This window comes from Heterodontus francisci, chromosome 33, assembly GCF_036365525.1.
Source record: "Heterodontus francisci isolate sHetFra1 chromosome 33, sHetFra1.hap1, whole genome shotgun sequence".
Classification (NCBI taxonomy): Eukaryota; Metazoa; Chordata; class Chondrichthyes; order Heterodontiformes; family Heterodontidae; genus Heterodontus; species Heterodontus francisci.
In genome coordinates, this window is record NC_090403.1 from 59,754,466 (window position 1) to 59,766,051 (window position 11,586).

At 45.2% G+C, this 11,586-nt stretch overlaps 1 protein-coding gene across 2 annotated transcripts in view; it reads left to right on the forward strand.

Annotated features, from left to right (window-relative positions):
- The window catches only part of psmc3ip (PSMC3 interacting protein), an 89,028-nt gene extending 81,760 nt beyond the window's left edge, over positions 1–7,268 (forward strand). For both annotated transcript variants that reach the window (XM_068013047.1, XM_068013048.1), the window contains one exon: positions 6,349–7,268. In XM_068013047.1, the coding sequence (XP_067869148.1) occupies positions 6,349–6,405 (57 nt within the window). In that variant the 3' untranslated portion in view covers positions 6,406–7,268. The remainder of the gene's footprint in view (positions 1–6,348) is intronic.
- Positions 7,269–11,586: the final 4,318 nt, after the last annotated feature.

The window sequence follows — 11,586 nt, forward strand, 5'->3', positions numbered from 1 at the left end:
TTCCAGAACATGCTGGTCTAAGAAACTATCTCAAAAGCATTCTATGAACTCCTCATCCAGGCTACTATTGCCAATCTGATTTTTCCAGTTTATATGTAGATTTAAAATCACCCATGATTATTGCCGTCCCTTTCTCACAAGCACCCAATATTTCTTAGTCATAGAGTTATACAGCACAGAAACAGGCCCTTCGGCCCATTGTGTCTGTGCCAGCTATCAAGCACCTATCTATTCTAATCCCATTTTCCAGCACTTGGCTCGTAACCTTGTATGCTATGGCGTTTCAAGTGCTCATCTAAATACTTCTTAAATGTTGTGAGGGTTCCTGCCTCTACCACCCCTTCAGGCAGTGTGTTCCAGATTCCAACCACCCTCTGGGTGAAAATTTTATTTCCTCAAATCCCGTCTAAGCTTCCTCCCCTTGCCTTAAATCTATGCTCCCTGGTTATTGACACCTCCGCTACGGGAAAAAGTTTCTTCCTATCCACCCTATCTATGCCCTTCATAATTTTGTATACTTCAATCAGGTCCCCCCTCAGCCTTCTCTGCTCTAAGGAAAACAACCCTAGCCTATCCAATCTCTCTTCATAGCTGAAATGCCCCAGCCCAGGCAACATCCTGGTGAATCTCCACTGCACCATCTCCAGTGGAATCACATCCTTCCTATATTATACTTCATCTTACTTTGCGATTACTGTTAGGTGGCCTGTAGACCACTCCCACTAGTAACTTCTTTCCCCTACTATTCCTCACCTCCACCCAAACCGATTCTACATCCTGATCTCCTGAAATAAGGTCATCTCTAATTATTACACCAATGCCATCCTTGATTAACAGTGCTACCCCTCCACCTTTACCGAACTTCCTATTCTTGAATGTTATATACCCCTCAATATTCAGGACCCAATCCTTGTCATCCTGCAGCCACGTCTCCATAATGGCTATCAGATCATATTTATCTACTTCAATGTGCGCTATCAGTTTGTCTACTTTATGAATGCTCCGTGCATTCAGATACAGAGCCTTTTTTGTCTTTTTGTTATCTTTGTAACATCTAGCGTTGACTGTTGGTGTGGTCTTAGGTTTTTTTCTCTGTCCCTTCCTGCCATTCTCTGACCTTCATTTCCCATATTACTATTCTGCTCTCCTGCCTTGATTCTACCCCTTGATTTGCTACATGTACCCAGGCTTGACCCTCTCCACCCGTATTTAGTTTAAAGCTCTCTCTACTTCCCTAGTTATACAGATTTCTGGAACACTGGTCCCAGCATGGTTCAGGTGCAGTCCTGCTCCCACTTTCCACAGTACTGGTGCCAGTGCCCGATGAACCGAAACCCACTTCTCCCACACCAGTCTTTGAGCCACGTATTCATTTCATTAATCTTATGTGTCCTCTGCCAATTGGCACATGGCTCAGGTAATAATCCAGAGTTATTACCCTTAACGTTCTGCTCTTGATGCCTAGCTCCTCATACTGTCTAAACAGAACCTCTTTCCTATGTCGTTGATACTGACATGGACCATGACAACTGAATCCACCCCCTCCCACTCCAAGTTCCTGTCCAGTCCTGAGCAGGTTGTCCCGAACCCTGGCAACACAGCCTTCTGGACTCATGCCTTTGGCATGAACAGAACAATGTCAATCCCCCTCACTATTATTCCCCACTACCACTACATTCCTTTTTGCTCCCCACACTTGAATGGCTTCCTGTACCACAGTGCCATGGCCAGTCTGCTCATCCACCTTGCAGACCTCGCTTCTGTCCACACAGGTTGTGAGCACGTCAAACCTGTTTGACAATTGCAAAGTCTGCGGCTCCTCCACTACGGTCTGCTCGGTCCCTTTACCTGCCTCACTCACGGTCGCATCTTCCTGCCCCTCACTGACCAAAATGGATAACCCTGTTCTAAGAGGTGTGACCATCTTTCGGAACAAAGTGTCCATGTATTTCTCCCCCTACCTTCTGTTGTGCAGTGTTTGCAGTTCAGCTTCCAGATCAATAATCCTGATCCAGAATTCCTCCAGCTGCTTACACTTTCTGGAGATGTTTGTGACCTGGATCGCCTTGGCATCCAAAAGCTCCCACGTACCACAGCTGCAATATAACACCTGTCGTGCCATTGTCACTTATGCTATTAGTGCTCTCTCTGTTGATTGTGACGTCACTCTGATGTCACTTTGCGATTTCACACCCCCTCCTCCCCCGGGCGCTCTGCTCCTGCTGCACTCACGCACTCTCCCCCTCTCTCGCTCTCTTCAGCCTCCGAGCTTTTGGCGTGCGTTTTAAATCTCCGCTCTGCTCCCACTGCGCGCTCTCTCGCTCTCTCTCTCTCTCTCTCTCTCTCTCTCTCTCTCTGACCTTTGAGCACACTATTTAAATCTTCGCTGTGCTCCCGCCGCGCGCTCTCTCCGGCCTCCAACCTTTTGATCTTTTTAAGTCTGCTCTGCTCCCACCGCTCTCTCTCTCTCTCTCTCTCTCTCTCTCTTTGCCCTCCAAACTTTTGCCATGCATTTTAAATCTCTGCTGTGGTCCCACCACCCCCTCTCTCTCTATCTCTCCATCCTCCGACCTTTGGCACGCTATCTCCACTCTGCTTCCACCAGACTCTCTCTCCGGCCTCCAACCTTTTGATGCGTTTTTAAAATCTCTGCTCTGCTCCCACCGCGCGCGCGCTCTCTCTCTCGCTATCCTCCCACCTTTTGGCGTGCTATTTGAATCTCTGCTCTGCTCCCACCGCACGCTCGCTCTCTCTCTCCCCATCAAAGAACAAAGAACAGTACAGCACAGGAACAGGCCATTCGGCCCTCCAAGCCTGCGCCGATCTTGATGCCTGCCTAAACTAAAACCTTCTGCACTTCCGGGGACCGTATCCCTCTATTCCCATCCTATTCATGTATTCGTCAAGATGCCTCTTAAATGTCATTATCGTACCTGCTTCCACCATCTCCCCCGGCAGCAAGTTCCAGGCACTCACCACCCTCTGTGTGAAGAACTTACCTCACACATCCCCTCTAAACTTTTCCCCTCTTACCTTAAACCTATGTCCCCTAGTAACTGACTCTTCCACCCTGGGAAAAAGCTTCTGACTATCCACTCTGCCCATGCCGCTCATAACTTTGTAAACCTCTATCATGTCACCCCTCCACCTCTGTCGTTCCAGTGAAAACAATCCGAGTTTATCCAACCTCTCCTCATAGCTAATGCCCTCCAGACCAGGCAACATCCTGGTAAACCTCTTCTGTACCCTCTCCAAAGCCTCCACGTCCTTCTGGTAGTGTGGCGACCAGAATTGCATGCAATATTCTAAGTGTGGCCTAACTAAAGTTCTGTACAGCTGCAGCATGACTTGCGAATTTCTATTCTCTATGCCCCGACCGATGAAGGCAAGCATGCCGTATGCCGCCTTGACTACCTTATCCACCTGCATTGCCACTTTCAGTGACCTGTGGACCTGTACGCCCAGATCTCTCTGCCTGTCAATACTCCTAAGGGTTCTGCCATTTACTGTATACTTCCCACCTGCATTAGACCTTCCAAAATGCATTACCTCACATTTGTCCGGATTAAACTCCATCTGCCATTTCTCCGTCCAAGTCTCCAACCGATCTATATCCTGCTGTATCCTCTGACAATCCTCATCATTATCCGCAACTCCACCAACCTTTGTGTCGTCCGCAAACTTACTAATCAGACCAGCTACATTTTCCTCCAAATGCATTGAGTATAAAAATTGGCAAGTCATGTTGCAGTTGTACAGAACCTTAGTTAGGCCACACTTAGAATATTGCGTGCAATTCTGGTCGCCACACTACCAGAAGGACGTGGAGGCTTTGGAGAGGGTACAGAGGAGGTTAACCAGGATGTTGCCTGGTCTGGAGGGCATTAGCTATGAGGAGAGGTTGGAAAGACTCGGATTGTTTTCACTGGAATGACGGAGGTGGAGGGGCGACATGATAGAGGTTTACAAAGTTATGAGCGGCATGGACAGAGTGGATAGTCAGAAGCTTTTTCCCAGGGTGGAAGAGTCAGTTACTAGGGGACATAGGTTTAAGGTGCGAGGGGCAAAGTTTAGAGGGGATGTGCGAGGCAAGTTTTTTTTTTTTTTTTACAGAGGGTGGTGTGTGCCTGGAACTTGCTGCCAGGGGTGGTGGTGGAAGCAGATACGATAGCGACGTTTAAGAGACATCTTGACAAATACATGAATAGGAAGGGAATAGAGGGATATGGGCCTCGGAAGTGCAGAAGGTGTTGGTTTAGGCAGGCATCAAGATCGATGCAGGCTTGGAGGGCTGAATGGCCTGTTCCTGTGCTGTACTGTTCTTTGTTCTATTTATTGAAGTTTCAATTCCTGGTTTACTCTTAATTACCCTAAGCAACTGCTAATTATTTATTAATTTGAAATTGTGCAAAAGATGTTCTGTGCAGTCTTGTTTAAACTGCTTAACTCAAATTAATAATTCCATTATTGCACACAAAAATCTGAACAGTAAGAGTGGACAAGAGTAGACAGGCACAAGAGCAATCAAAAAGGCTAATGGAATATCAGCCTTTATCTCAAGGGGGCTGGATTACAAGGAAGGGGAAAATTTATGCTTCTGTTGTACAGTACTTTGGTCAGACTTCTGGAGTACTGCATTCAGTTTGGGCACCACACCTCGGAAAGGATATATATTGGCCTTGGCAGGGATGTGGTGCAGATTCATCAAAATTATACCAGGGCTTAGAGGGTTAAATTATGAGGGCAGGTTGCATAAACCAATCAATATAAGATAGTCACCAAGAAAAGGGGATTCAGAAGAAATTTCTTTACCCAAAGACTGTTGAGAATGGAATGCGCTACCACAGGGAGTCGTTGAAGCAAATAGTATAGATGCATTTAAGGGGAAGTTAGACAAGCACGAGGGAGAAGGGGATAGATGGTTACGATGTTAGATTTAGATGAGGAAAGATGGGAGGAGGCTCGATTGGAGCATTAATGATGGCATGGACTGGCTGGGCCGAATGGCCTGTTTCTGTGCCATATATCCTATGTAATTATATGTAATTCTGGTAAAGCTGCGCATACGAGGACCTAGATTAAGCTGTTGGTGGCGAGTTAGTCTGGTATGTGTCATTGCACTTGGATATCAGAGGCTGTCCTGCAAGGTCCTTTACTGGACTGAAGGCAAGTGTCTATTAAATAACTGATAGAGGAAACTGAAGCCTGGCACAGCTTCTACCAGGAGGTGTTATCTGAAGTAAAAACAAGAAATGCTGGAACCACTCAGCAGGTCTGGCAGCATCTGTGAAAAGAGAAGCAGAGTTAACGTTTCGGGTCAGTGACCCTTCTTCGGAACTGACAAATATTAGAAAAGTCACAGGCAAGTGAGGTGGGGGTGGGGCAAGAGATAACAAAGGAGGTGTAGATTGGACCAGGCCACATAGCTGACCAAAAGGTCACGGAGCAAAGGCAAACAATATGTTAATGGTGTGTTGAAAGACAAAGCATTAGTACAGATTAGGTGTAAATACATTGAATATTGAACAGCAGCAAGTGCAAACCTGAAAAAAAACAGTGGGTAAGCAAACTGAACAAACTAAGATGAAATGAAATAAATGCAAAAAAAAACTTGTAAAAAATGTAAAAAAAAATGTAAAAAAAAGGAAGAAAAAATAACTAAAAATGAAAGTAAAATGGGGGACTGTCATGCTCTGAAATTATTGAACTCAATGTTCAGTCCGGCAGGCTGTAGTGTGCCTAATCGGTAGATGAGATGCTGTTCCTCGAGCTTGCGTTGATGTTCACTGGAACATTGCAGCAATCCCAGGACAGAGATGTGAGCATGAGAGCAGGGGGGAGTGTTGAAATGGCAAGCAACCGGAAGCTCAGGGTCCTGCTTGCGGACTGAGCGGAGATGTTCCGCAAAGCGGTCACCCAGTCTGCGCTTGGTCTCCCCAGTGTAGAGGAGACCACACTGTGAGCAGCGAATACAGTATACTACATTGAAAGAAGTACAAGTAAATCGCTGCTTCACCTGAAAGGAGTGTTTGGGGCCTGGGAATAGTGAGGAGAGAGGAGGTAAATGGGCAGGTATTATCTGAAGGTCAAGTGTGGGACCATGTGCAAACCTGTGCTGAAGCTCGCACAATTTGGGAAAATGCATGTATCCTTACATGGACAGTATTCAGTCCACATGGGGCCAGTAGGGACTCTGGTCTGTGTGGATTTCTCAATAGCTTGGTGATGGGTTCCAGTGTTCGGCAGACAACCCGTCAGATGATATAATGTGTTGTTGATGTACAAAGTTCAGTAACAGTCCCTTTTGGAGCTTATTTCAATAATATTTCCATTGGTTTATTAATTCAGGAGGAGATTGGTATAGACACGGATGAAGATCACTTAGTCACTGTACCAGACTTATGAAGAAAACAAACCTTACATAAAAAGGTTGTCAAGATTTCATGTAAATAGCTGTTTCTGGAAAAACTATTTTTCGTTGGGGAAAAGCATCCAATTTGTTGACCTGCTGTATCTAGGAATTGGTGGGTTTTCCGATTGGCTACTGGATGTTGCTGAATCCTATGGCTTGATGTAGAACTCACTGTGAAATCTGTCATTTCCCAAGTGTTGCCACATGTTCTCATCTGTGTTGCTCCATCTGATCACATAAGAGCAGTACTTCAAGTTGAGGTGATACTGTTATATTTGTGATTTTAATTAGAAGATAACTAAATGATGCCCTCACCTGTGAACGCCTGCCCAGAATTCCAGCATTGCTCTTCATTTATTTTAAATTGTGTTTTGGGTCTCTTCTCAAGACGGCTGTAGACTTCTATTTTGGTCAGTTCTTGCATGGATCTGATGCACTGGAGCAACATCCAGTTTGTGGAGCTCTTCAGTGCATCAGATTCATTGCTGTCTGAAATTCATATTTACAGCACTTCAAAAAAGGATTGCACTGAATCTAAATACTTCAAGGGATTTCCTAGCTGGAGCTCAGCTTGTCTCCTAATGCAGCACAGCCATCAATGATGAAGCTTCGCATTAAAGATACCATCTTTTTTTACTCAAAGGACCCAGGTGATACATACATTGGATCTGTACTTAGTGCGTCAATATTATCTTTTCACAAATTCTTACTGTTGGGTTTTGAGTTTACCTCAAAGATTTGTTTTGTTATGTAGCTGATGCAGACTTCTGTAGTGGTTGAGCTGATTAACTGATGGTACATTGTTGTAAATGTTGCTGTTTCTCAGATTAAAATACTGTACAATAATGCAGTTCTCGGTTGAAAATTGTGACTATATATCTGAAGTTTAAAAACCCAGCATTTATCTTAACATTCCCAAAGCTCCAAAAAGGTTTCCTTATTTTATAAAGAAAACCCAGGAATTGCAGTAGAAGATCTGAGAAGGTTGTGGGGCTGGAGGAAGTTACGGGAGGGAGGGGAGGAGGATCGAGGCATAGAGAGATTTGAAAACCAGGATGAGAATTTTAAAAGCGAGACATTGCAGGTAAGTGAGCATAGAGGTGTCTTGGTGTGAGTTAGGTGACGGGCAGCAGAATTTTGAGTGAGCTGAAGTTTATGGAAGGCTGGTCAGAAGAGCATTAGAATGCACAAAGTCTAGAAGTAACAAAGGCTTGGATGGGGGGGATGGGTGGGTGTGTTGTGGGCAGCAGATGAACTGATGGTGGAGTTGGGTAATCTTTGGCCTCCTTGTCTTGAGAGACAATGGGTAAGCGCCTAGAGGTGGTCAGTGGTTTGTGGAGCAGCGCCTGGAGTGGCTATAAAGGCTAATTCTAGAGTGGCAGACTCTTCCACAGGCACTGCAGATAAAATTGGTTTGGGGCTGTTTCACAGTTGGCTCTCTCCTTGCACTTCTGTCTCTTTTCCTGCCAACTGCTAAGTCTCTTCGACTCTCCTCTCTTCAGCCCCGCCTTTATAGCTGCCCGCCAGCTCTGGCGATTGCTGGCAACTGACTCCCACGGCTTGTGGTCAATGTCGTAGGACTTCATGTCACGTTTGCAGACGTCCTTAAAGCGGAGACATGGATAGCCAGTGGGTCTAATACCAATTACGAGCTTGCTGTACAATGCGTCCTTGGGGATTCTGCCATCTTCCATGCGGCTCACGTGGCCAAGGCATCTCGAGTGCCGCTGGCTCAGTAGGGCGTATATGGGCGATGTTGGCCACCTCGAGGACTTTTGCGTTGGAGATACAGTCTTGCCACCTGATGCCAAGGATTCTCTGGAAGCAGCGAAGATGGAATGCGTTGAGATGTCTCTCTTGACTGACATACGTTGTCCAGGCCTCGCTGCCGTAGACCAAGGTACTGAGGACACGGGCTTGAAACGCTCGGACTTTTGTGTTCTGTCAGTGCGCCATTTTCCCACACCCTCTTGGCCAGTCTGGACATAGCAGCAGACGTCTTTCCCATGCGCTTGTTAATTTCTGCATCGAGAGATGGGTTACTGGTGATAGTTAAGCCTAGGTAGGTGAACTCTTGAAGCACTTCCAGAGCGTGGTCGCCAATATTGCTGGATGGAGCATTTCTGACGTCCTTTAGTTTAGTTTAGTTTAGTTTAGTTTAGAGATACAGCACTGAAACAGGCCCTTCGGCCCACCGAGTCTGTGCCGACCATCAACCACCCATTTATACTAATCCTACACTAATCCCATATTCCTACCACATCCCCACCTGTCCCTATATTTCCCTACCACCTACCTATACTAGGGGCAATTGCTAATAGCCAATTTACCGATCAACCTGCAAGTCTTTGGCATGTGGGAGGAAACCGGAGCACCCGGAGGAAACCCACGCAGACACGGAGAACTTGCAAACTCCACACAGGCAGTACCCAGAATTGAACCCGGGTCGCTGGAGCTGTGAGGCTGCGGTGCTAACCACTCCGCCACTGTGTCCTGTCCCATGATCGTTTTCTTGAGGCTGAATGGTTAGGCCAAATTCGTTGCAGGCAGCCGCAATCCTGTCGATGGGTCTCTGCAGACACTCTTCTGTGTGGGATGTTAATGCAGCATCGTCAGCAAAGAGGAGTTCCCTGATGAGGACTTTCCGTACTTTGGTCTTCACTCTTAGACGGGCAAGGTTGAACAACCTGCCATCTGATCTTGTGTGGAGGAAAATTCCTTCTGAAGACTTGAATGCATGTGAGAGCAGCAGTGAGAAGATCCCAAACAGTGTAGGTGCGAGAACACAGCCCTGTTTCACGCCACTCGAATAGGAAAGGGGTCTGATGAGGCACCGCTATGCTGAATTGTGCCTTTCATATTGTCATGGAATGAGGTGATGATACTTAGCTTTGGTGGACATCCGATCTTTGCTCGTAGTCTGAAGAGACCATTATATTATTATTAGAGGTGGAAGTAGGCAATTTTGGTATTGGAAAAGTTATGTGGTTGGAAGTTCATCTCTGGGTCAAGCAAGACACCAAGGTTGCAAACAGTTGAGTTCAGTCTCAGACAGGTGCTAAGCAGAGGAATGAAAGCAGTGGCTAGTGAACAGTGTGTGGTGGGACTTCCCAATATTTAGCTATTCCAGTACAGCTACAACACTGGCACCTACCTGACAATGTGGAGAATTGTCCAGATATGTCCTGGTCACAAAAAGGACAAATCCCATCAATCTGCTCTCCATCAGCAAAGTGAGGAAAGTGTTGTTGTTGACACTATTATCAAGTACTTAAAAAGCCATAACCTGCTCACTGACACTCAATTTGGGTTCTGCCGGAGCCACTCTGCTCCAGACCTCATTACAGCCTTGATCCAAATATGCACAAAAGCTGAATGCCAAAGGTCAGGTGATAGCGACTGTCGACATGAAGGCAGCATTTGACTGAGAATGGCAATAAGGAGCCTTAACAAAATTGAAATCAAAAGGAATCGGGCGAAAACTCCACTGGTTGGCGTCATACCGAACACAAAGGGAAATGGTTGTGTTTTTTGAAAGCCAATTGTCCCAGGTCCAGGACATTGTTGCAAGAGTTCCTCAGGGTAGGCCCAACAATCTTCAGCTGCTTTATCGATGACTTTCTCTCCATCATAAGGTGATAAGTGGGTATGGTTGCTGATGGTTGCAGTGTTCAATACCATTCGTAACTCCTCAGAAAATGAAGGAGAGAGCGTCCACGTGCAATAAGACTGGGACAAAATGCAGTCCACGTGATTGACACTCAATCTTCACAAACTCCACCATCTACAAGGTGCACTGCAGTAACTTGCCAAGGTTCCTTTGACAGCACCTTCCAAACCTGTGACCTCTACCACAAGGGTAGCAGGCACATGGGTGGCGATGTCCGCATCGTCACCTCCAAGTCCTGACTTGGAAATATATTGCCATTCCTTCACTGTCACTGGGTCAAAATCCTGAAACTCCCTCCCTAACAGCACTGAGTATACCTGCACCAGATGGTCTGCACTGGTTCAAGGCGGCAGCTCACCATCAGCTTCTCAAGGGCAATTAGGGATGGGCAACAAATACCCTCACAATCAACCTTGGCAACTGGTTGCATTTGGTGTAGCAGCATCAAAAAAAATGCACTAACAATTTTAACGATTGGACGAAATTGAACAAAAATCTTGTTATTGAGGCTACTGATTTTTCTTTGACCTCAATTTTTTTTTGAAATATTAAAAAAAAAATTCTGTGTACTGTTGTCCGGATTTCCATTCTTTTTGTATTGAAACTTGGGATTCTATACTTTTAAAAGCTGAAAAGGATTTCAGTAGACATCTGGAAATAACTGAACTTTATGGATGGTTTGAAAGGAAGTTGAACTGGTAAACAAGGACTGGAAAGCAGGTAATTTCAAGGAAACCAGCAGGGGGTTTGACCTAAGAGCTATCCTCTGTCATTACAAGACAGAATTTATGGATTGACATATGACTTGTTTCCAGAAGATTTTGGTTTCATTTTTGAACTCTAAAAGCCAGTGGGTTTGGAAAAAAGCAGACAATTGGAATTTGATGTGGACCTGCCTGGAGATTAGAAGAACAACCAGAAAATTATTACCTCTATGAAGAATCCTTGCTCCTGAAAAGCAAAAGCTTGTATGAAGTGGTACTGTTGCCTCCTGCATTTTTGAAGAAACCCTGAATTTGCAGACATTGTGCATCTTTAAAAGAGGACGTTTTCATCGAATGTTGAGAACTGACACTTGTTGCTACACCCCTGATGGAAGACCTATGTGAAGCCTTCTATCGTTAAGGTTCTTTGCCTACCCATCACAGACGGTTCATCAACCTCGCCTGGAAAGACTTTGAGTGGCATCCAGCTATTTGCTTTGGGACACCGCGCCAAACCAAAGAACCTCTTTCCAGATCATGGCAGTCTATAAGTTTTTTAAAATTCCTTTTATTTCTATGAAACCGCTGTAAACCAAAATCCCTTTTTCCCTGGTTAACCAGTTTTTGGATTTATGTGCATGAGGGGTAGGAAAAAAATAAGGAACTTTAATATCTCAATTCATATATATATTTACTTCATTATTAGTTAAGACTTAATTTTATAATAAATGGTTAATTTTGATGTTGATTAAAGAAACCTGATTAGTGTGCTTTATGCTGGAGACAAATCGAGTATCTAT